The sequence below is a fragment of the Megascapheus bottae genome, chromosome 6 (genome assembly GCF_031878675.1).
Source record: "Megascapheus bottae isolate mThoBot1 chromosome 6, mThoBot2.hap1, whole genome shotgun sequence".
Classification (NCBI taxonomy): domain Eukaryota; kingdom Metazoa; phylum Chordata; class Mammalia; order Rodentia; family Geomyidae; genus Megascapheus; species Megascapheus bottae.
The window spans coordinates 58,936,877-58,963,004 of NC_143514.1; the positions used below are offsets into that span (position 1 = coordinate 58,936,877).

The window sequence follows — 26,128 nt, forward strand, 5'->3', positions numbered from 1 at the left end:
TAATCACTTGAGCCATGGCATCATTTTTTTTTTTTTTTTTGCCAGTACTGGGCTTGGGCCCCGTTGGGCTTTGTCAAGGCTACAGCTCTACCATTTGAGCCACATCACCACTTCTGGCTTTTTTCTATGTATGTGGTACTGAGGAATTGAACTCAGGTCTTCATGCATGCTAGGCAAGCACTCTACCACTAGGCCAAACTCCCAGCCGCCCCCCCTTTTTTCCCCCGTTTATGTAGTACTGCCTTCATGCATGCTAGGCAAGCAGTCTACTACTAAGCCACATTCCTAGCCCAAAGTTATTCAGTATTGATTAAATAAGTTCACTGTAATCAAAGAAGTAAGACTCAACTAATCACCCAGCTAGGAAGGCAGGGACTTGAGCTCAGCTTGTATACAACTGGATGTGTTCCTCATGACTCAACTTGTTCCCATGGTTCTTCTTCCCACTAAGCACAGGTGAATCCTGGGAGGCAAGAAAGCCCAGCACAACAATATGAAGTAGAAGACTGGGTAATAGCTCAGTGGAAAAGAACCTAGCACGCATGAGGCCCTAGGTTGATTCCTAGCCCTTTCACCTCCACCAAAACAAAAGGCTGGACCCGGACGTCATAGTTTGCTTTTAGGAGAAGGGGATTTAGGAAGGGCACAGCAGCAAGGCAGCCCACTGCTTGTAATGTTCAACACTGCTCCCCCAGTTCACAGCCTGTACCCCACCTCCCCCAACTTTGTCTAGCACCAAGATGGGGAGAGCCAGCTCATCTCCTGCTTCTACCTTTGTTCTCATCATAGACACCAGGACAATTCTGTTCCTTTAAATCAGATCGTGGTTCCAAAACTTCAGTGGTTTTCCATCATATCCAGTAAAAGCCAGTGTTCTTACAAAGGCATTCTATTCTAGGCCCCGAAAACCCTGTCCTCCTCCTACCTCCTCCCCAACGTCTTTCCTGCAGCACAAGCCAGCCTCTATGCAATGGTGCTTGTCAGGAACTCCAGGCTGGTTCCCATGTTAAGGCCTTTACATTTACAGTACAATATTTTTTTGCATCATGGTCATATGCTTAAGGGGACACTATTGCACCTTCCTATTTTTTTTTTTTTTTGGTCAGTTGTACGGCTTGAACTCTGGGCTGAAGAGCTCAGGAACAGCGCTCTACCACTTTGAGCCACAGTGGCACTTCTGGTTTTCTGGTGGTTACTTGGAGATAAGAGTCTTATGAATTTTCCTGCTCAGGCTGGCTTTCAACCATGATCTTCAGATCTCAGCCTCCTGAGCAGCTAGGATTACAGGTATAAGCCACAGGTGCCTGGCCTGTACTCAACCTGTTCTTAACTGTCATCTAGCATCAGAGATCTCTGGCCCAAGACAGAATGATCTGCTCACTGGGTTGAGAAAGTCCCGGCTTCCTAAACCGTAGGGGTTAGACCACATGAGATGTGCCCATTCTTAAGTGTTTAGTACTCTGTTCTAGATAACAGAAAAACCCCAGTTTTCTCCTAGCCATGTTTCTATCAAACTGTACCCTGCATAACATGCATGTGGTCTCAGAGGGCAATGCATAAGGTAAGGAGTGAGCATGTTTAAGGAACGAAGAGAAACCATCACTAGACTAAAGCCATTGATTTCATCCCAGGAACTCTGCTCCTATCCCAATACAGGTAGAACTTACTTAGATCTCAGTAAAGATCTAAGTCATACACCTACCAAATTCTGCCTTGAACACAGAGATCAACCTTTCCAAGCTTAGGCCATTTTACTCAAGGCTTTGACTTACTTGATCCCATCCTCCTACTGTCTGTCCAGCAGGGTAATGCAGTCTACCACTTACTTTTCTTCCTTGGTTAGCTCCCTACTTTCCCCCTTAGTGCTCAGTCCCTAGGAGCCCAAAAGGCTCTTTCTGACCCACCCTACACCTCGGTCATCCAGTCAGTCATGTATTAAAAACTGACTAATGTCATACACGAGGAAGACCAAAGAGGCATATGGAACAGACCAGGCAGACCCAAAACAATTTGAAGTTATAAAAAAATGGAGAGCTAGCCAGGCGTGGTGTGGCTCATGACTGTAATCCTAGCTACTCAGGAGGCTGAGACCCGAGGATCTTGGTTCAGACAGCCCAGGCACTCACACTAAAGTCCATAAGACTCTTACCTCCAGTTAAACACCAGAAAACAAGAAGTGGGGCTGTGGCTCCAGGGGTAGGGTGGTAGCCTTGAGCTGAAGAGCTCAGGGACAGAGCCCAGACCCAGAGTTCAAGCCCCATGACCAACAAAACAAAACAAAAACAACTACTTGATTTGTGAACTGGTTACCACCCTGTGCATTATCTTTTTAATAACAAGTAAAAAAGTTACTATTAAATGAAAAAGTAATTCCAAATGAAGTTTTGGAGGAAGTATAGTGAGGACCAGTACTGCTCTGTAGGAGAGCAGGAAGGCTGTGGGGAGGTCTCTGCGAGGCATGGTGACAGTGTTGCCAGCACTCAGCATTGGGACTGTTCTTTCACATGATCCTACATGTACTACCACCCTATTCCTTCAGGCAACAAACACTTGACACACAAGTTACACCCAACTAAAGACAAGGTACATAAATATGCATTGGCGATTTTTAATGTTTTACTTGTGCAGAACTGAAATTTGTATTAAAAGGCACAGAAGGAAGGAAAGGCAGTTATCTGGGCATGAAGACATAGGAAAAAGGATGCTGGATAAAAACCATAAGCTGCTCTGCTTTAGCTGTAGGAAAATAAATAATGCAGTGCTAGATTTTTTATATTTCCACATGAAGATATCATTCAAATGTCAGCTGAGCATAAGACTTTACAGCCAGATACCAAAGGCATGGTGGATTCCACTTAGGAGAAAACGCACAGAAAGAAATGTCTTGTGAGAAGAGCATCAGCTACCAAGTGAGTCCTCATTCAGAAAGTGGAGAGAGAGGCACAAAGCAGTCACACACAGCCTGCAAACTGGGAAGATTTTGTGACATCTTTTTCTGAAAATAATATCAAGAACTATAATTTTCAAAAAATGGAATCAGGCCTAATTAAACAGTGCTTGATAAAAATTACAAAAATAAAAACAAACTTCTATTCTTAAAAGAGATAGAAAACTATATTTTTGCCTGTAGTAAGACAATCTGCAATATTTCACCTTATGTCTTTCCAAATGTCATTTTATCTTCCATGTTCTGCCACTATGAACAAGACTTGTACAAAATGGCCATTTCTGCCTAGTGAAAGGACATACTATTTATCAGGGTCAAGGGAGAATGAGAACCATTCTAATGGAACCACGCTACCAGGGGGGAAGAAAGATAAAATTTGAAATTTTCTTAAAAGCAAACCCAAAAGTTGATTTAAAGCATCCTGTACATAATTTCTACTTTGAAAGCACTGTTAGAAATTCCTGATCAGTGTGCAGCAAGAGAGACTTGAAATCTAGTAAACAGTAGCACATATGTCTTAATGATTTTCATTTAAGTAACAGCCTTATCAATTATTATTTTTCTTCCTAATTTAAATCACTGATTGGCTAACTTAAGTTATAACAGCATGAAGATAAAAAGAGACTTCAACTTAGGTCTGAGCAGGACATGGGAGACTGCAGTGTCAGCTTTGCAGAAGGCCTCAGGTGGTATGCCCCCACCTCACCAGATCCTGCAGAAGTGTACACAAAGAACAGCTGTGCATTTTGTTAAGGAATTTACAGATGGTAAACCAAATGTCAAAGATAAAACTATGCTTTTTAAAAACATTAAGCCTCAAATTTTTACAGTGTTTTAAGAATAGATTAAAATTATTTTTGAAATGAGATATTAAACATTTAAATCGCGATTTTCTCCTCAGTCATTTTTCTAAAAAAAAGAAAATTTAAAAACATCAAGAGCTGGAACCAGGACAGAAAGAATCAGAAATGCCTCCAGTCGCAGAATCTGAGCACCTCAGTCTTGCTTTGTATTTTTCAAAGCTTGAAGTCTCTCTAGGAGTGGAGGATGAGAATAATGCCACATTGAAAATAACCAGTCAGAAACTGGGAATCCCAAGTTGTCTTTGTTTAGTTTGATCAAAGCAGAATATAAGTCTTTTGCTTTGCCCAGTTTCTTGGCAAATGCATCAGCTTGAAACTCAAATCTTCGGCTGAGGACTGTTAGGCAGAAAGAAAGAACCTGAAACAGGAAAGGACAGTGTTTCAGCCCCTGTATCTTTGTTGTCACTCCAAGTGTCAAAGGCTGGGGGGTGGAAAGTGCTGCCTACAATTCAAGGAAGTGCAGCAGCGAGACAGGGAAGAACTGTGATTAGGGAAATGAGGCTGAGGGAACTGTTACACATCCAGCTCTTCTCCCCCGTCCCACAAACCACAAACAGATACATATCCACACGAAAGTTCCTCTTTCTATGAAAGTGACAGTCTGAGACTGTCATGTGCCAGGAGCTGGCTTTGAACCTTGATCCTCAGATCTCAGCCTCCTGAGTCGCTAGGATTACAGGCTTGAGCCACGCACCCGGCTTTGTTTTTATTTCTTGATATTTTTCATCACTTATCCACCTTTCAAATATGCCCACAGCCTTCAACAATCACCTCCTAAACTGAATTTTTTTTGGCGGGGGGAGAAGGGAGAAGGGTTGTAGAACAGTGTCTTCCTATGTAACCCAATCTGGCTCTGAACTCATGGTCCGTCTGCTTCAGCCTCCTGAAGCAAACTGAATTTTTTGTAAGCATTCTAAGCTACAGCAGCAAGATGAGAATAATCAGGCACTTACTTTTTGGGGGTGCCAGTCCAGTAGTCCTGGGCCTGAGCCTTGTCCTTGGACTTTCTCAAGGCTAGAGCTCTACCACTTGAGCCACAGTACCACTTCTTGCTTTTTTTCTATGTATGTGGTATCCAGGAATTGAACCAGGGTCTTTGTGCATGCAAGGCAAGCACTCTACCACTAGGCCAAACTCCTGGCCCCCCAAAATCTTTTTTTTTTTTTAACTATGTTTTTATCTTAAGTACTTGTTTATGAGTACAATGTATCTTGATCAATGTCAGTTCTTTCATCACTCTCCTCATTTCTCTTGTCTAATACTCTGGTCCTTGCTCTCTTGACTGGCTTTTCATTCACAGCTGCTGCTATCATCTGAGACACACCTCTACTTACAGTTTTTTGCTGGTTATTAGAGAAAAGAGTCTTATGGATTTCACTGCCCAGGCTGGCTCCAAATCTTGATCTTTAGTTCTCCACATCTTGAGTGGCTAGAATTATTATAGGCTCCCATATTCTCTGCTACAGCAATTTTCCCCTGTGCCCTAAGAACTGCTCAAAATTTGCTCTACACATGCTTAATATAGCACTTAATACATCCTGACACATCTCACCACTGGCGAATATATCACCTAGGATATGGCATTCTAATAGCTGAACTCCATCTACTCATTTCTGGGGTACTTCTATCCAGGATTTCAACACTAAAGTCTATTTTTTTTCTTTATTTGGGCTTAAGATTATTCTGTTCTCTATTTCTGGCCAATCAATAAATCAGGAATTAATAGACTGCTTAATCTACTTGTTAAAATGATATAGTGGGCTGAAAGCGTGGCCTAGTGGTGGAGTGCTTGCCTAGCATGCACAAAGCCCTGGGTTTGATTCTTTGGTACCACATATACTGAAAAAGTCAGAAATGGTACTGTGACTCAAGTGTTAGCCTTGAGAGATCAAGGACAGTGCCCAGGCCCAGAGTTCAAACCCCAGGACTGGCAACCCCCACCCAAATTCCAGATTTGAAACATGTAAGGAAACAGGCAATGTTGTTTTGAAGATTACACATTACCTCATTGTAAGGTGAAAAAATAAACTGAAAGATGATCAACAGTCCAATTAGAGTGGGCTGGCTGTCATAAAAACCAAATGCAGCAAAAAGTTCCTTTCGACCAATTAATACAGCAAACAAGAAAAAACACAGGAAAGAATTCATCTAGAAAAGAGAACACAAAATTTTACATTATTACTAAGCTGACTTAATTTGTAGGCTAAACAGTATCACAAAAATACAGCCAAAATATTATGATATGATGTTTAAGAAGGATGATGTGATAAAAGCAAAAGTTATTTAGTGTTATAGTTTTCCCTTTATATCCTCAAAAGAAAAAAGTCCCCAAATATTTGAACCACAGTTTTCCACAGTAGTAGGATTGTCTTGAGTCTCTTATAACCAAGTTCTGATATGGCCAAAGCCAATAGCAATGGAGTATTAAAAGGCCAGAACAGATTCTGCTTTATAAGACTATGATCAGACACTAAGCCTATCTGACCTTAATATGGAAGCTCCTTAAGCTCCTTCAAAACTCCTGAAATTATACTGATCATTTCAAAGGCCACGAAAGGAATTGGGGGTGGGAGGTTATACATATACACTTGGAGTAAAGTTGGAGAACCAATGTCATTATTTTCCCTAAGCAGATCAGGAACTCAGAGGCCACACATACCATACTGAAGTGTGCTGCTATCCAACCCATTTACCAGCTATCTCAAGAACCTGCTACACAGAATGATGCTTGAACTATCAGAAGATCCGTCTGCCACCCAGGATGAAGTAAAGCAGCGCTGGTGCTCAGCCTTGATAACCCAGAACATCGATCATAGCAAGCCCCAAAGAAAACACCCAGTGAAGATTTCCACACTTAGAAGTTATGTATACAATTTTGCCAAGTGACAGTCCTCTCAAAACTTAACTTTTGGTTTGCTACTGCTCCCTACTGGAGACCGAATTCCTGCCATCCTGCCACTCCTCATCAGTCGTTACTCATAGGGAATTCCTTATGTTCATTTGAGAAGGAAACTATATAAATAGCATTACGCTGGAAGTAATCAGCTGTGGCATTATTGTACCCCTGAGGGATGGTCTTGGAAGGCAAGCAGTGGTGCACAGAATACTCTCAGTGAAAGGAACCAAAGTATCATGTCTCACTGGCCAGTCAGTGGAGGAGACACCTGTTGAGCTGAGGAGATACACAAGTAACTGGCTGGATGATCAGGGCTGTGGGACAAACTAGATGTTAGCTAAAACAAGGAAAGTTGGTGGAAAACTTCAACTTCAAAGTATGATTGTACCTAGACCTAACAAGAAAGTTCACGAAGAGCCTCATGGTAGAGGAAGTACATGATGATTAGGTACAAATACCTGTTCTGTGGAGATCAGCCAGCCTGTTTTCACGGCCACTCCAGGGCTTGGTCAAGGGGTTCATACCCAGTGGTTGAGAGAGGGGTCAATGCATTAGACAACACAGACCTTCCATCTGGCAAGAGCCAGCTGCCCAATCTATCAGAAGGCACAATCAACCCCAGTGGAAGGCAATTCCACTGCAACTTTCCTTATAGACTGACCATGAGCCTGTATTTGGATTTATGCAACGTCTTCCTCCCATGTACCCATACAGTACAACTGGAAGCTAGGGAAGTCATTTTCATACGAACGGAGAACAAAAATGTGCTCTCGGGAGTTTAAAAGTCTTCACATGTAACCCACTCCCTACAGTGGTGATCGCCAGAAAGGTACAAAGCTCTACTGGAGACTCAGTTAAGTCAGGTACAGCAGCATATACCTATAATCCTAGCACTCTGGAGGCTGAGGCAGGAAGATCTTCAGTCAAGATTAGATACGTGATGAGACACTGTCTCAACAACAACAAAACTGATCATTAAGGCTACATACATATACAACCAACCAACAAGGTAATGCTATTTCATCCATGGCCTGAAAACCCATTGGTTAAAATAGTAATACCCAGAGAACCTGTCTTCAGAATTGCTTTCTTCTTTTTATGCGCTACCATTTTTGGTAAACATCTAATTATATTTAAGTGAGAAAAAATGGTTTTTTAAAAAAGCATTTAGGGGGCCAGGAGTTTGGCTTAGTAGTAAGAGTGCTTGCTTTAGCATGCATGAAGACCCAGGTTTGATTCCTTGGTACCACATATATAGAAAAAAAAGCTGGAAATGGTGGTGCTATGGCTCCGGTGGTATAGCTCTAGCCTTGAGAAAGCCCAAGGACACTGCTCAGGCCCTGAGTTCAAAGCCCAGGACTGGCAAAAAAAAAAAAAGCATTTAAAAGCCAGGCATGGTGGCTCATGCTATAATCCTAGTTATTCAGGAGGCTGAGATCTGAGGATCAAGGTTCAAAGTCAGCCCAGGCACAAAAGGACCTGAGACTCTTATCTCCAATTAGCCTCTAGAAAATGGAAAGTGGGGCTTAGCTCAAGGGTAGGGCGATAGCCTTGAGTGGAAGAGCTCAGGGACAGCGCCTAGGCCTGAGTTCAAGCCCCATGACCCACCAAAAAAAAAAAAAAAAAGCAAGCATTTAAATATCCAACTTATACATCATGCTTGCTGCATTTAATCTTTTTTTTCCCTCCCTTTCTTTGCCAGTCCTGGGCTTGATCTCGGGGCCTAAGCACTGTTCTTGAGCTTTCCTCAAGACAGTGCTCTACGACTTGAGTCACAGCACCATTTCTAGCTTTTCTATGTATGTGGTACTGAGGAGTCAAACCCGAGTCTTCATGCCTATAGGCAGGCACACTACCACTAGGCCAAACTCCTGGTCCCGTGTTTAATCTTCAACACTCTCAGGTATGAGCAACTACTCTAGAGGTAACAACAGTGATAGTAACAGCAATATACATCTATACAGTATGTCCCGAACTCCAAATACAGGTACTTATCCTATCAAGAAGTATCATTCCATGCAACAGACAGAATTTAAGTAACTTGCCTGAAGCCACACAGGTAGTTTAAAAGTTAGGAAACTCGACTATGAAGGTTTGGGGTTTATTTGTTTGTTTTTGAGGTTTCATATGATACCTGACTGGCCAGAAATTGAGATTCTCCTGCCTCAACCTCTTGAGTATTAGGATTGTACACCTATCTTAAACCTCTGTAATACATGACCTCTTACACCTGCTATCCTTTAAAACACTATAAAAATCTGTCATTCTGAACTTACCTGGCTAATAATGATATTTTTCACTGTGTGTCCCAACTTCCAGTGCCCCAGTTCATGGCCTAGTACAGCAAGTACCTCTTCATTTTTACATCCTTGTTTCTTATTCTGAATCTAAGAGTAAAAGGAACATAAATTATCAATAACTTGCAAAAAGTTTGAGCCTTTGAATGTAATAATATGCTTTCAGATTCTAATTTAAAGAAATAGACTTTTGTGCAAAATTTTGCTTAGTAAAACATTCACTGAACCATCAATCTTTGTGAGACACTGGGGTAAACACTGAAGACTGAATCACAAACATTCCCCAATTCTTCTGAGCTTACAGTCTACACTAACTTAGATTAGGAAAAAATATATACAACTTTTGCAATAAGTTATAAAATTGTAAGCTTGATGATTTATAGTAGACTCTTAAGCAGAACTGGATTTTTTTTTTTTTACACACCTATCTAAAGACAGAAATTAGTACCACATCTCATTCACATATCACTTCCTTTTCATAAAACTTATACTCTGACTCATTAGATGATCACAAGGCATGCTGACAAGAAGGGAAGTCTTTGTATTTTTCTAGAGACAAAGGAAAAAGAAGCTGACATGAAATTTCCAGTTAGTAGGCAAGTGCATAAAGCCCTAAAGTACACCTCTGTACAATGCTTTGTAGCCAGGACTTTTTTCTTTTATAAAGGAGGCTTTCATTAACAGCTTACATGAAGCCCCACAAGCCATTTGAATAATTCCTTTATTTAAGTTGTTTTCAGCCAGATGGTTCTAGTTATTCTATTAGTCTTCAGAAGAGTAAAATTCCAGTAAGGAACTATCCTACCTATTCCTTACAATAAATAGCCAGAAGCTGAGAACTGGTGGCTCAAACCTGTTATCCTTGCTACTTAGGAGGCTGCAACCTGGAGGACGGAGGGTCAAAGTAGGCCCATAAAAAAAGTCTGAGCCAGGCTCCGTGGCTCATGCCTGTAATTCTAGCTACTCAAGAGGCTGAGATCTGAGGATCAAAGTTCAAAGCCAGCCAGGCCACTATAGACCATGAGACTCATGAAGTGGTGCTGTAGCTCCAGGGCTAGGTTGGTAGCCTTCAGTTGAAGAGCTCAGGGACAATGCCTAGGCCCAAAGTACAAGCCCCACAACCTACAATTCTAATTATCTAGCAAAATGCCACACTGGAGGCATGATTTAAGTGGCACAATGCCAGCTATGAGCATGAAATCTAAGGTAGTTAAAATACAACAATGTGTGTTCATTTAGTAATCTCTTCCAAATACCAGAAGTTTATAAGAGGCAATGGGATTTTTATTTGGTAATCCCCTAGAAATTGCTCCTCACTACATAGAAACTAGTGTTATTGAAGATACTTCCACAGAAACTAAGGCAGAGGCTCTTGGGAAAAGAACTCACTTTAACTTTAGCTCTCACTTCTTCATTGTCCCCTTCTCCATCATTGCGAGCATCCACACCAGGCTTTTCCTGAATATCCTTGTTTAGTACTGAGTACTCTTCAAGTAGAGTGTCAAACAAAACTATTCGCTTATTCTTGAAGAAGCCATAAAAATAAGCATTGCTGTGGGAAGAGCGCTTAGATCCTAAGGAAAAGACAGTTCAAAGCATGGGATATAATTTTAAAAGACTGGGTTCCTTGGAGAAATTCTTACAAGTTGAACTTCTGAAAAGGACATCAACATTTTTAATTTAATATCTGGAGCAAAACTTGATCAATGAAAAGCCTCACCAGCAAAGAACTGTCTACTTTCCTCTGCATCTTTCTTAACTAATACTCACAGTTTATAAGCAAAATGAACTTAAATATTAGACAGGTGTGGAATCTGGAATCAGTAATTATGATATGGCCAAGAAACGATTTCTTTCCCCCTCAGGTCCTAGGGCTTGAACTCAGGGCCTGGGCACTGTCTCTGAGCCTCTTTGTGCTCAAGGATAGCACTCTACCACTTGAGCCACAACACACTTCTGGCTTTTTCTGAGTAGTTTATTGGAGTTAAGAGTCTATCTGGTGAATATAATATAACCCTTCTATTAATTACAATAAAAATAATACGAAAAAAAGTTACTCATAAATTATTGGCAGTGTACTAAAAATAATGAATTGAAAAAAAAGAAATGCAATTTCATGTATATATAAGGTTCCAGTATTGTCCAGAAAAAAATGTACAACAGCAAAAACACAAGCCTATGAAAAAAAATGTATCATATTACTGAGTTCCACAAGAACAAAATTTTATTTCTTCCTTTTTGCTTTTCTCTTCCTAGAGCTTTTTCCTTTTTTTTTTCTTTTTTTTTTTTGCCAAGGCCCAAGCGCTGTCCTTTGGCTTTCTCAAGGCTAGAGCTCTATCACAGGAGCCACAGAATCATTTCCGGCGTTTTCTATGTTACGTGATATGAAGGACTCGAACCTGGGTCTTTGTGCCTGACAAGCTGTTTCCCTGATGTCAATTCGGTTTCCCAACTGGTAATTTCTCAGCAAACTACCTCTAAAACCCATCTCAAATGCATCCATTTCTCTCCATCAGCTACTACTGCCCTATTTTAAGAAGTCTCATTTCCTACCTAATTACTCTGTTTCTACTCTTTTTTTTTTGCCAGTCCTGGGCTTGATCTCAGGGCCTGAGCATTGTCCTTGGACTTTCTCAAGGCTAGAGCTCTACCACTTGAGCCACAGTACCACCTCTGGCTTTTTTCTATGTATGTGGTGCTGAGGAATTCAACCCGGGTCTTTGTGCATGGTAGGCAAGCACTCTACCACTAGGCCAAACTCCTGCCCCCCCCCCTTTTTTTTGCCAGTCCTGGGCTTGAGCTCAGGGCCTGAGCACTGTCCTTGGACTTTCTCAAGGCTAGAGCTCTACCACTTGAGCCTCAGCACCACTTCTGGCTTTTTTCTATGTATGTGGTACCAAGGAATCAAACCCGGGTCTTCGTGCATGTTAGGCAAGCACTCAACCACTAGGCCAAACTCCCGGCCCACTCCTGGCCCCTCTGTTTCTACTCTTAACTCTTCCTATAGGGTATTCTCCACAATAAAGCCTATAATAGTTTAAAACAAGCCAGAACAAGCTTCTGATGGCTTTTCCTATAAATTTTCAAAGGTTAAAGAAACCAAGCCATGCATTAGCAGCTTATGCCTGTAATCCTAGCTACTCTGGAGGATGGGATCTGAGGATCACAGTTTGAAGCTAGTTGGGGCAGAAAAGTCCCCATCAGACTCTTAATCTCCAATTAACTACTCAAAAACTAGAAGTGGAGCTGTGGGTCAAGTGGTAGAACACTAGGCAGGAACAGTGAGTGCCCAGGCTTGAGTTCAAGCCCCATGAACAACAAATTGGTATAAAATATCAATTCCTTTATCAATGTTCCACAAAATCTTACCCTTCCACCTGTGACTATAGGTGGCTGTGCAACCTGAAAAACCACTCAATGTCTGAGATAACTGTAGTGGTCAAGTGGCCAACAGTTAATTCTTTGTAATTGAGCCCATCTTTGTTCTCCTCTCACCCTGCAATGGCTTCTATGTTTCTACATCTTTCTCTTTATATAACAAAGCTGTTTCTTAGTGATGACATTTTATTTTAAAGTAAGTATCAGCAAACTATGGCTCACTAATCAAATTTAACCTTTTATTACGTTTAAGTGTATACAGATTCATACTGATGGGCTTACCTATAGCTCTGCAGCAGCAGAAATGAATAATTGCAAAAGAGTTCATGCATCTTTTTTTTTGTTGTTGTTGTTTTTGGTTTTTTTTTGCCAGTCCTGGCCTTGAGCTCAGGGCCTGAGCACTGTCCTTGGACTTTCTCAAGGCTAGAGCTCCACCACTTGAGCCTCAGCACCACTTCTGGCTTTTTTCTATGTATGTGGTACCGAGGAATCGAACCCAGGTCTTCGTGCATGCGAGGTAAGCACTCAACCACTAGGGCAAACTCCCGGCCCCTGAGTTCATGCATCTTTTTACAGAAATCTGAAATCTAGAGAAAGCACACCCAAAATCTAGAGGGAGGAAGTTATTTGTCTAAGCCCTCATAGATGCTAAGTTCAGAAGACAGACTAGATATATTCACTTTATATGGATTTCCAGCTACAGATTGGTATCTTACAAAACAGGTTTTCTCTACCTGTTTATAGGCTTCCTTGAGACTTTAGTAGTCTTGTTTTTTGGTCTGGGGCTTGAACTCAGGACCAAGGCAGCTTTTGGAAATCTACACTCTACCAGAGGGCAGATGTTTTGTTGGGAGAGACAGCTTGCACTCAGGCCTGAGCACTGACCCTGAACTTTTTTACTCAAGACTACTCTACCCCTTTGAGCCACAGCTCCATTTCTGGCTCTTTTTTTTTTGGTGCTAAACTGGAAATGAGTCTCATACTTTCCTACCCAGGCTGGCTTGAAACTTTGATCCTCTAGATCTTAGCTTCTATAGTAACTGGGATTACAGGTGTGAGCCACTAGCACCAGAACTATCCTTTTTTTTTTTTTTTTTCCTGGCAGCCCTCTGGCTTAAATTCAGGGCCTGGGCACTGTCCTTGGGCTTTCTCAAGGCAAGAACACTACCACTTGAGCCACAGCACCACTTCCGGCTTTTTTCTATATATGTGGTACTGAGGGATCACGCCTTCATGCTAGGCAAGCACTCTATCACTAGGCCAAATTCCTGGCCCTATCCTAATTTTTAAACAACAAATTAAACAAACAAAAATCAATTCATTCTTTCATTTAAATTCTAAAAACTATTCAAAACAAAACATTTCTATGAAATCTCCTTACCCCCTGGTGGCCTTACCTTCAACAACATACACCTTAGTCAAAGGAAAGTCAATATTTTTTGCCATTACTTCAATTTCTTGTTTAAGCTTTCCCTCAGGCAGAGGTGTGAATTTGTCAAATAAAGGGGCAATATAATCAGCATAGATTGTGACCAGGACCTGAGAAGTAAATGACAAAACCTATGAATATGTTCTTAAAGAAAAACAACTCATTATTATACACATTCAACTATATTCCAACAATTATGTCCACCAAAACTTGAGGCTTATTTGATCTGGTATTCCCAGACACAAATAGTCCAAGAGCCTGGTATCTATTTAATGAATTTGCTCAAAGTATCAGCCTACTAACAGTAAGCGTGTCAATCTTATCTTAGAAGACAATGTTCTATTTTTTTGTGGGTCATGGGGCTTGAACTTGGCCTGGATGCTGTCCCTCAGCTCTTCAGCTCAGGCTACTACCCTAAAGCCAAGCCCCACATCCTTATTTCTAGAGGTTAATTGGAGATAAGAGTCTCAGGTCCTTTTGTGCCCGGGCTGGCTTTGAACCTTGATCCTCAGATCTCAGCCTCCCGAGTAGCTAGGATTATAGGCATGAGTCACTGCACTCAGCTTGAAGATAATGTTCTTAATGATAAGATCTCATTTGAAAACTATTCTGGGCAGTTTATAAATTAAGTATAACATGGAATTCTGCCTTGCAAAGTAATCTTGATGGATCTAGTCTTTGCTAAACAAAATACTCACGCTTTTCAAACACTGGAGGGTCAGTTAAGACATTAAATTGTCACATATAATCAGCCATTCTGGTACAAACTCACAAATACACAGCCCCAAATCTCCTGGCAACTGGATTCATGAAAGTGATCAAATAAGTAGTTTTCACATCTATAAGTTAGCATGGTGAGAAAACTGATGGTCCGGCCCAAATCCAGAAACCAAGAAGTAAATGTGAACAAACATCCTCTATGTTCCACCCACCCTCTCAGTCTCACCAACAAACTTTGTAAAAGAAAATGAAATCATGGTTTTACTCACCAAAGAAACAACTAATGTGAACAGCCAGGCATAAATAAAAAAATAATCACCCCCAATTTTAATAATGTAAAGCAGAAGCGAAGACACAGGCAATAAAATACACTGAGTCACAATAAATTTTTTGATTGCATCTTTCATAAAAAACTCCAAAGTCTGGAAAGAGAAAATATCATCATTATAAACTGAGGAACGGATTTACTTTTTAAAATAACTAATATGTGAATCCAATAGTTGTACTATTGAAGCCATTTGAAAAATTGCATCCAGTAAGACTATGTTATAATACCAGGCAGCCTAAGACACTGATAATTTAAAATTGATTAAAATATTATTAGCCAAAAGCACTCACGTACTCAAAAAGTATATAGCAAGATTCTAAGCTAGGATCTTTATCACATCTTAAGTTCCTTTTCTCAGTAAATTCATGCTCTAAAACAGTAAGTTACATTTAAATTATTACCGCAAATGGTAAAACCACAGAAAATCTTCAAATTAAAAAGTTGTTTCTGGACAGATGCTGGTGGCTCACACCTATAACCCAGCCGCTCAGGAGGCTGAGATCTGAGGATCACTGTTGAAAGCCAGCCTAGGCAGCAAAGTCTGTGAAACTCTTATCTCCAATTAACCACCAGAAAACCAGAAGTAGCACTGTGGTCAAAGTAATAGAGTGCTAGCCTTCAGAACAACTCAGGGACAATGCCTAGGCCCTGAGTTTGAGCTCTATTACTAACCAAAAAAAAAAAGTGATTTCTAGCCTGGTGCTGGTGATTTACACCTGTAATCCTAGCTACTTACGAGGCTAAGACTTAAAGACCATAGTTCAAAGCCAGCCCAGGGAGGAAAGTCTGGAGACTTATTTCCAATAAACTATCAAAAAAAAAAAAAAAAGCTGGGGCCAGGAGCTTAGCCTGGTAGAGTCCTTGCCTAGCATGCACAACGACCCAGCTTTGATTCCTCGGTAACACATACATAAGAAAAGCCAGAAATGGGTGCTGTGGCTCAAGTGGTAGAGCTCTAGCCTTGAGAAAGCCCAAGGACAGTGCCCAGGCCCTGAGTACAAGGCCCGGACTGGCAAAAAAATAAATTAATTAAAAAAAAAAAAAGGTGGGGCCGGGGGTTTGGCCTAGTGGTAGAGTGCTTGCCTAGCATGCACGAATACCCGGGTTCAATTCCTCAGTACCACATACATAGAAAAAAGCCAGAAGTGGTGCTGAGGCTCAAGTGGTAGAGCTCCAGCCCTGAGAAGGTTCAAGGACAGTGCACTCAGGCCCTGAACTCAAGCCCAGGACTAGCAAAAGAAAAAAGACTCTTAGCTTCAACTAACCAGATGGCACTGTGGCTTAAAGTGATAGAAAACTAACCTTGAGCACAAAATACTCAGGGACAGTGCCTGGGCCCTGAGTTCAGCCCCACAAATGACAAAAAAAAAAAAAAAAACAGGAAAGAAAAGGCTTAGGGACAGCGCCCCAAGCCTGAGTTCGAGTCCTAGGACCAACAATAAATAAGTAAATACATACATACATACATACATAGTTATTTCTAACCTAAGAAAAATACTTAATACAAAGCATATAAATAGAATGAAAAAAACATTATTTCACATTAGGTGTCAGTGGTTCACGCCTATAACACTAGCTACATAGGAGTTTGAGACTAAGGTTTGAAAGAAGGTCTGTGAGACTCTTACTGCCAATTACCCAACACCCCCCTCCCATCCCCCAAAAAAGCTTCAAGTAGAATTATGGCTCTTGGTAGTGTGCTAGCCTTGAGCACAAAAGCTCAGGGATGGCACCCAGACCCTTATTCAAGCCAAAGGACTAAGTTTAAAAAAAAAAAGTTAATCTTTACCTGATGATTGAAGCCATGTTTTTCTTCTATCACAAAAGTGTTATAGAGACTCCATGGCAATCCAGTCAATGCACTAAAAAGTGTAGCCAACAGCAGAAAAACCAGGGACTGAGTGATCTAAGCATGAGAAGGTAAAAAGACAGTTTTTATGGTGTAATGTAAATGTTTCAAATGAACTACTGGGAAACAAATCAAGTATTTGCTAGTAGTTATTCTATCCCAAGCCATATGCTTGATCCTGTAGAAAATAGGTCTTCTCCATCAATTCAGAAAAAAGCAATATTTGCAGTTAAAGGATAAAAACTTTTACAGTTTTTCTTTTTTTCAATACTGGGAACTGAACCGGGGAAGAAAAGAGGAAGGGAGGAGAAGAAAATTATTAAATCAATTTAAATGTTCATCATTAGGACATTAGTTATATTTTAAAATCTATATGGACAGTCACAGACACTTTTATTAAAATAATCAGCATTGGGGCCAGAAGTGTGGCCTAGTAGTAGAGGGGTTGCCTAGCATGCACAAAGACCAGGGATTGATTCCTCGGTACCACATACACAGAATAAGCCAGAAGTGGTGCTATGGCTTAAGTGGTAGGTGCTAACTTTGAGAATGCCCAAGGACAGTGCTCAGGCCCTGAGTCCAAGCCCCAGGGCTGACTAAAAAAAAAAAAAAAAAAAAAAAAAAAAAATCAGCATTATCCTAATACAGGAGCAAATAAGGATCGTATAAACAGAGAGGCAAGTTGAATGATGGTAGGCTTGAGCCAGCAGCGGAGGATCACACCTAAAATCCTAGTTACTCAGGAGACAGATCTGAGGATTGTGGTGGTTTGAAGCCAACCAAGACAGGAAAATCCGGGACAATCTTACCTCCAATTAACCACTAAAAAGCTGCAAGTAGAGGTGTGGTTCAAATGGTAAGAGTGGTAGGACTGCGTAGAAAAGCTCAGGGAATGTGTGAGGTGTCTCACACCTGTAATCCTAAAGATTCAGAGACTTATCTCCAATTAATCACCAGAAAAGGGGAAGTGGAGTTGTGGCTCCAGTGGCAGGTTGGTAGCCTTGAGTTGAAGAGCTCAGGGACAGTACCCAGGCCGAGTTCAAGCCCCATGACCCCCCCCCCAAAAAAAAGAGGGGCCGGGAGTTTGGCCTAGTGGTTAAAGTGCTTGCCTAGCATGCACGAAGACCCGGGTTCGATTCCTCGGTACCACATACATAGAAAAAAGCCGGAAGTGGTGCTGAGGCTCAAGTGGTAGAGCTCTAGCCTTGAGAAAGTCCAAGGACAGTGCTTAGGCCCTGAGCTCAAGCCCAGGATTGGCAAAAAAAAAAAGAAAAAGAAAAGCTCAGGGATAGTGTCTAGGTCCTGAGTCTAAGCCCTAGGATACATATAAACACACACTCAAACACAAAACTAACTTTAATATAAAGCTTGCCAACAACAACAAAAAAGGGACTCTGATTAGTATATATCACATACCTCACATTTTTCTCACATACCTCATATTCTGGTCCAAATCCAGCATAACCACAGAACCTTCCAGAAACTCCCCAGAGGTAAGGAATTCCTCCAAAGAGAAGAATAAACTATAAAACAAAGCACACAGTGGTCACAAATGAACAGTACTAGAAACTATCCTGTGAAGGAACATGTTATAGCAAAGAAAAGGACAGGCTGGGTGCCAGTGGCTCCTGTCTATAATCCTAGCTAGAAACTTAGGAGGCTGAGATCTGAGGATGGCATTTGAAGCCAGCCTGTGCAGAAGTCCATGAAACTCTTATTTTCAATTAATCACACACACACACGCACACAAAAATACCTGGAAGAAATATGGTTCAAGTGGTAGAGTACTGCTCTTGAGGGATTGGCATTAAAGGGAAGAAATGGAAAAGGAAAGGAAAAAGCAATTAATTCTGTAGGAAAAGAAAATATCTATTTTTAACTGGGCATCTGGCTCCTGCCTGTAATCCTAGCTACTAAGCAGGCTGAGATCTGAGGATCAAGGTTCAAAATCAGCCCAGGCACAAAAGGACCTGAGACTCTAATTAACCTCTAAAAAACTGGGAAGTGGGACTTGGCTTAAGGGTAGGGCAGTAGTCTTGAGCTGATGAGCTCAGAGACAGCGCCTAGGCCCAAAAAGAAAAAACAAAAATCTACTTTAGCTGGCCGGTGACTCACACCTGTAATCCTAACTAGCAAGAGGTTGAGATCTGAGGATCAAGGTTCAAAGCCAGCATAGGCACTAAAGAACATGAAACTTTTATCTCCAATTAACCACTAGAAAATGGGAAGTGGGGGCTGGGAGTTTGGCCTAGTGGTAGAGTGCTTGCCTAGTATGCACAGACTCAGTTCAATTCCTCGGTACCACATACATAGAAAAAAGCCCGAAGTGGTGCTGCTATAGCTCAAGTAGTAGAGCTCTACCTTGATAAAGCCCAAGGACAGTGCTCAGGTCCTGAATTCAAAGCCAAAAACTGGTAAAAACAACAAGCTGGGCATAGTGGTTCACGCCTGTAATTCTAACTACTCAGGAGACTGAGATTTGAGGATCAAGGTTCAAAGCCAGCCTGGGCACAAAAACACCTAAAACACTTATCTCCAACTGACCTCTAGAAAATGGGAAGTGGGGTTTGGCTCAAGGGCAGGGCAGTAGTCTTGAGCTGAAGAGGTCAGGGACAGCACCCAGGCCAGAGTTCAAACCCCATGACCAACAAAAAAAAAAAAAAAGAAAAGAAAAGAAAAATATATTCTATTTAGGAAAAGGTGTGCATTTAGATAAATAAACCATTTAGGTACTAAGTTTAGACTATTAGGGGCTTGGAGTGTGGCTTAACAGTAGAAGGCTTGCCTAGCATGTACAAAGAACCAGGTTAGAGCCCTCAGTACCACACAAACAGAAAAGGCCAGAAGAGGTGCTGCAGCTTAAATGGTAGAATGCTAGCCTTGAGAAATGCCCAAGGATAGTACCTAGGCCCTGAGTTCAAGCCCCAGTACTGGTTAAAAAAAAAAAAAAAAGTTTAGACTACTAAGCACTTTTTGCTATATACTATACAGGGGTAGATTGTACGGTATGGTGACTAATAGCTCAAGCTGTTTTAAAAAAATATCCACTGCCAGGCCAGGACTGTGGCCTAGTGGTTCTTCTGTATACACAAGCAGGAAGTAGTGCTGTGGATCAAGTGGCATAGTGCTAGCCTTGAGCAAAAAAATGTCCAAGGACAGTGCCCAGGCCCTGAGTTCCAATTCCAAGATAGGCATAAAAGAAAAAGACCCAGGGTTCTCAGTCATTTGAGGAAGTGAAATCAATTGATCTTACAAAAAAAAAAAAAAATGCCTGTTAGTGGTGCTGTGGCTCAAGGGTTAGGATGGTAGTCTTGAGCTGAATGGCTCAGGGACAGTATCCAGGCCCATGACCCACGAGGGGGGGGGGGTGGAGGGAGAGGGAGAGAGAGACAGAGACAGAGATAGACAGAGAGAGAGAGACAGAGCGAGAGAACGCGTGCATACTCAAGGACAGTGCCCAGGCCCTGAGTTTATGACCTAGGACTGGCAAAAAAAAAAAAGTGGGGGGGCCTCAGAGAGATAGTGCCCAGTCTCTGAGTTTGAAAGCCCTAAGGGAAAAAAAAAAAAAAAACAAATTCTCAATTCTACCTAATCAGACACTGACACTGGGAAGTAGGTCCAGCAATCTCCTGGTGACTCTGGTAGACACTTACATATAAATAAATAAATTAATTAATTAATATAAATCATTGCTTAAAGATGGGCAACAGTGGTCCCCACCTGTAATCCTAGCTACCATGGAGATTGAGATTGGGAGGATAGTGGTTCCAGGTCAGAGCAGAGAGAAAAGTCTAAGAGACTTCATCTCAATGGAAAGACTTCACAGCATGGTGGTGAGTGGCCATCATCCCAGCTAGGCCAGAAAGCACAGTGTAGGAAGATCAAGGCCCGGGTGCAGGCCCAGGCAGGAAGAGACTATCTCAAAAATATAACCAGTGAAGCTGGCTGCGGTGGCTCCTGCCTGTAATCCTAGCTACTCAGAAGGCTGAGATCTGAGGATCAAGGTTCAAAGCCAACTTGGGCACAAAAGGACCTGAGACTCTTATCTCCAATTAACCTCTAGAAAACGGAAGTGGGGCTTGGCTCAAGGGTAGGGTGGTAGCCTTGAGCTGAAGAGCTCAGGGACAGAGTCCTCTCCCTCCGGAAAAAAAAAAAAAAATAACCACTGAAAAAAAGGTGGCTTAGTGGTATAGCAAGCATGAAGCCCCAAGTTCAAAACCCAATACTGGGGGAAAAAAAAAAAATCACTGCTTAAATAAATTACCTTTTTAAAAATAATTCCCTAACTCAATGTCCAGGCAATTCCACTTTACTACAATTAACCCAATAATCTCAGATATAAGTAAACTGTATACCCAAAAGACATGCTTCGGTACCACTATCTGGCAGTTGTTGAGCTAATTGAACTGTGATGGCATTTCTTTCATCCTATTCCCAATACTAATAAATAATGTAGAATTAAGGATTTAAAACGCATTTAGTAAAAGGTTGAAACACCACTAATTAAAAGACCAGCTCTTAGATAAATATTAAGGGTAGTTGGGATATAAACTTTGAATGATTTATAAAATGTAAACTGATGTTCCAGATCTTCTTAAGTTTACTTTAGGGACTGAAACACAAAGCCCAGGGAACTATAAAATTTCTCTATGTTAATAATTTCACTGAGCATACTCCTGGGGATATTCTCAGAAAAGAATTTGTGAGCACAACAAAAGAAATTTCAGTGCTTGAAAACCGGGCACAGCAAGGAGTAGAACCATTTTTATTTTATCCATGAAATGATGAATACAAGAGAAATTAAGTAGGACTGGGAATGTGGCTTAGTGGTAGAGTGCTCGTCTAGCATGCATGAAGTCCTAGGTTAAATTCCTCAATACCACCTAAAAGAAAAAAGGAGGAAGTGGTGCTGTGGCTCAAGTGGTAAGAGTGCTAGTAGCCTTGAGCAAGAGGAGCTCAGGGACAGAGCCCAGACCCTGAGTTCAAGCCCCACACTGTACAAAAATTTAAAAGAGAAGAGGAACAAACAGTTGGAAGAAGGACTAAAAAGATAAGCAGAAGTAGCCAAGCCAGTGGCTCAAGCCTGTAATCCTAGCTACTCAGGAGGCTGAGATCTGAGGATCAAGGTTCAAAGCCAGCTCTGGCACTAAAGACTGTGAGACTCTTATCTCCAATTAATCACTAGAAAAAGAGAAGTGGGGCTGTGGCTCAAGGGGTAGGGCAGTAGTCTTGAGCTGAAGAGCTCAGGGACAGTGCGCCCAGGCTCAGAGTTCAAGCCCCATGACCCATGAGAAAAAAAAAAAAGATAAGCAGAAGTAAACTCTGGTAAGTCAAAAAGAACTAAAGAACTCATCAAACCATGTCAAGAAATTTGTGTTTCCAAGAGGAATAGAAAGCGATTGCAAGGCTTTATGTCACACAGTAATATAATCAGAACTAAGATTTAAAAAGATTCCTGTGGCTTGGCAGGGGCCCAGTGGTAGAGTGCTTGCCTAGCATGCACAAGGACCCAGGTTCAATTCCTTAGTACCACATACATAGAAAAAGCTGGAAGTGGAGCCATGGCTCAAGTGGCAGAGCTCTAGCCTTGAGAAAGCCCAAGGACAGTGTTCAAGCCCTGACTTAAGCCTAGGACTGGCACAAAAAAAAAAAAAAAAAAAAAAGAAACAAGGACGAAGAAAGAATAAGAAGGAAGGAGAAGAAGGAAGAAGAAGGAAGGAGAAGAAGGAAGAAGAAAGAAGAAGGAAGGAGAAGGAAGAAGAAGAAAGAAGGAAGAAGGAAGATTTCTGTGGCTACAAAGTAAAAGATGGGTTAGGTATTCGAGGTAAAGAACCCTTAAGCCCATTAAAAGAACAATACAACACCCAGACCCAGGGGTAGGGCAATAGCCTTGAGCTGAAGAGCTCAGGGACAGCAACCAGGCCCCATAACCCACAAAAAAAAAAAAAAAAAAAGAGAACACTACAGGGCTTAGTGGTAGAGTGCTTGCAAGCCAGAAGTGGCACTGCGGCTCAAGTGGCAGAGTGCTAGCCTTAAGTAAAAACGTTCTAGGACAGTGCTCAGGCACTGACTTCAAGCCCCAGGACTGGGGGGAGGGGAGAAAGGGAGAACAATACACAAGATTCTTTTTTATACCTGGCCTTTAAGCAACAATTGCCATATTCTACAATTTTCAACTAAAGGCAGTTATGTTTCTGCCTCTTTTACACTACACATATTACTATCAATGACAAGGGTTATGGCTGGGGATATATCTCAGTAGCTGAGCATATTCAAGGCCTTTATGTGAACTCCAGCAGTAATTAAAAAAAAAGGAAAGAGAAAAAGAAAAACATCCTAAGATTCATAGGGACTGTACTCTCTTGTGTCACAAGAAAAATAACATGAAAATAAGCATTGAAAAATATTAAACAATTTGAGAGATTTTACTCACAGTGCCTTCAACCTCTGAATATAGTCCTGACCAGAAGCTGAAAGTACTTTTATCCAGTTGGTACAGTCGAGATTTCTCAAACGTTTCAGAATCCATGATCTGTCCTAACTCCGGCGGTACATGAGTTGTTGTCTTATATATCCTTCTCTGAAACATTTTCAAGAAGACATTTTAACAAAATAGTCACTTGTTCATTACAATAGTAATTTGTAATCAAACACTGAAGGTTTTATAACAGTTGATCACATAAGCCTGCAGAATCTGTTTCAAACAGGTACAAATACTTGATTATTTAGTTGGAAAATCACTGAAGTGACTGATGGAGAAAAGTAAAAGAAGAACCAGAGAAACTGAAGCTAGCATACCAGGAACCAAAGAGGTCCTCACATTTCAGTTTCCTGTGCAAACCAAAGTTGGGACATCACCAAGAGTACCACTCATTCTGGGTGTCACATATATATGATAATACAGAAACCAAATTCATGAAAAAGAGAATACACTAATGGCATGGAACAGTCTAATGGCATAGAAGTCAAACTAATGAAGCTTTGATATATGAAAGAAACATATCAGAGCCACGACTGGTGGCTTATGTTTATAATCCTAGGTACTCAGAAGATTGAGATCTGAGAATACTTGTTCCAGGCCAGCCAAGGCAGGAAAGTTCATGAGCTTCTTATCTCTAATTAACCACCAATAAGCTGAAAATGGGGCTGTGGCTAAAGTGGTAGAGTGATAGCTGTGAGCAAAAAAAGCTCAGGGACAGTGCCCATACCATGAGTTGATGCCCCAGGACTAACATAAGTAGATTAGATAGATAGATATAGATAGATAGATAGATAGATAGATAGATAGATAGATAGATAGATAGAGACAGACCAACAGACAGATAAATAGGGTTTTCCAAAACATGTTTCTCACTATACCAACTAAAAAGTAATTTCAGCCCATGGGATATAACACAGGATAGATACAAAAAACATGTAATTGATCTCATCTTTTACAGTGATCCTAAACAAATGCTTTGTCTATAATGGTGTGTTGATGAAAGCTGAGGACATGAAAGCATAATTCAGCAAAGACTCTACTCAAAGGTAGTTACTGTAACTAGGCTTATTATTAAAGTGAGACAAATCTCAATATCTTACCTTCCAATTTTGACATACTAAACATTGTGTTTACTTTTTTTAATTTTTTAAAATTTTTTGCCAGTCCTGGGCTTGAGCTCAGGGCATGAGCACTGTTCTTGGACTTTCTCAAGGATAGAGCTCTACCACTTGAGCCTCAGCACCACTTTTGCTTTTTTTTTTCTATGTATGTGATACCAAGGAATCAAACCCAGGCCTTCATGCATGCTAGGCAAGCACTCTACCACGAGGCCAAACTCCTGGCCCCTGTGTGTTTACTTTATACATAGGATCTTTTCCAGGCCAGCAATATTCTATACTAATGAGGCTATCCAACATGTATGACAGTGTAACCAACTATACAGTATTGTTTTTTTGTTTTGTTTTGTTTTTGCCAGTTCTGAGGCTTGAACTCAGGGCCTGGGCACTCTCTCTGAGCCTTTCTGTGCCCAAGGCTAGCACTCTACCAGTTGAGCCACAGCACTACTTCTGGTTTTTCTGTGCATATGGTACTGAGGAATCAAAACCAAGAGTTTGGACATGGTAGGCAAGCACTCTACCGCTAGGCCAAACTCTGTGCCCTACAGTTTATCTTTGAATCTAGGACTGACTCATATAGAAAAATTAAAACTTTTAGTTAAATGATTCAGGCAGAGCTGGGTAGAGAGCTCAGTGATACAGCACCTACTAGACAGGCAAGAACGCTGATGTGTCACCCTGTGAATTCCAGAAAAGAAAATAATTATAAAGCTTCACTGATCACGTAAACCTAAAGGAGAACCTTGCAGAAAAAGATTTCCATGGCTCATGAAAAAGGCATCTAGCAAGCACAAAGCCCTAAGTTTGGTACCACCAAAGACAAAATGTGAAAAGGTTTTCCTTACCATCAGCAAGAACATTAATTACAGTGACTACATAGAAGAACATGTGTAAAGCAAACCAACAGTCAGAGATTGAAATAAAACTGTCAACTAAAGTTGATCTCACTTTAAAGTCCAGATCCCTAATCTCTCCAGCTCTTAACTACAGCTTGACTATTTTCAGGAATTGTTATTAACGTTCATTTTCGATTTAATTTAAAAAACAACAACAATGAAGCCACTTCTATGGAAAACAAAATGTTGAGGGGGTAACACACACACACATATATCATATGTAACATATATTACATAAATGCAAGTGTTTAGAAGGACTGCTCAAACTTTATTATCAGAAAACGGTTTCCTAATCCTGTGGCCGTGACTCCGAAATTTTAGCATCTTCCTTTCGAAGACTTAACAGCAAGTTTGGCCTGGGCCCCGGAATCTGTCCCGCACGCCGTGGAACAGACAGGGCAGCCCTTCCCTCTCCGCGGGCCAACAGTCGAGGGCCCCCACCCCACCCCGATAACACTGGGGAAGGCTTCCTTCAGGTACCGAGAGGCCCCCGCGCGCGCACACGCACGCACGCACGCCCCACGGCCACCCACAGGACAATGACGGGGCGCGGCAGGGACTTGTGGAGCAGAGGGGGAGGCTGGCCCCGGGCTGTCCGGGTCCCAGGACCGGGGGCCCTGTCCACGCTCACCTGCCGCTGCGCTAGGAAAGTCTCCCACAGATACACTGTCCAGGAAAAGAGCAGCACAGCCCCGAAGATCCGCTTCTCGGCCGGCGTCTCCCACAGCGCGTCCATCGACGCCCACGACCCCATGGCCACCCCAGCCCCCGGCCCGGGCTCCCACAGCGTGCGCCGGCGCCGCGCACACGGCCGTCCCTTCACTGAGTCCCCGCGGTGTCGCAGCGATATAAGTCCCTTCCGAGTGCCTCCTCACAGACGCCCGCCCCCATCGCACCCGCTCCCCTCCGCCGGCAGTGTCACAAAA

The 26,128-nt window shown here is 41.7% G+C and overlaps 1 protein-coding gene across 1 annotated transcript; it reads right to left on the reverse strand.

Annotated features, from left to right (window-relative positions):
- Positions 1–3,406: 3,406 nt before the first annotated feature.
- Positions 3,407–26,057, reverse strand: Zmpste24 (zinc metallopeptidase STE24). The gene is made up of 10 exons (XM_090335146.1): positions 25,834–26,057; positions 23,141–23,287; positions 18,144–18,230; positions 16,648–16,764; positions 14,800–14,952; positions 13,779–13,920; positions 10,393–10,577; positions 8,983–9,093; positions 5,815–5,958; positions 3,407–4,168 (listed from the first exon to the last, which is right to left on the reverse strand). The coding sequence occupies exons 1-10, from the start codon at positions 25,954–25,956 to the stop codon at positions 3,944–3,946; spliced, it is 1,434 nt and encodes a 477-aa protein (XP_090191272.1). The 5' UTR covers positions 25,957–26,057; the 3' UTR covers positions 3,407–3,943.
- Between the last annotated feature and the right edge of the window lie 71 nt (positions 26,058–26,128).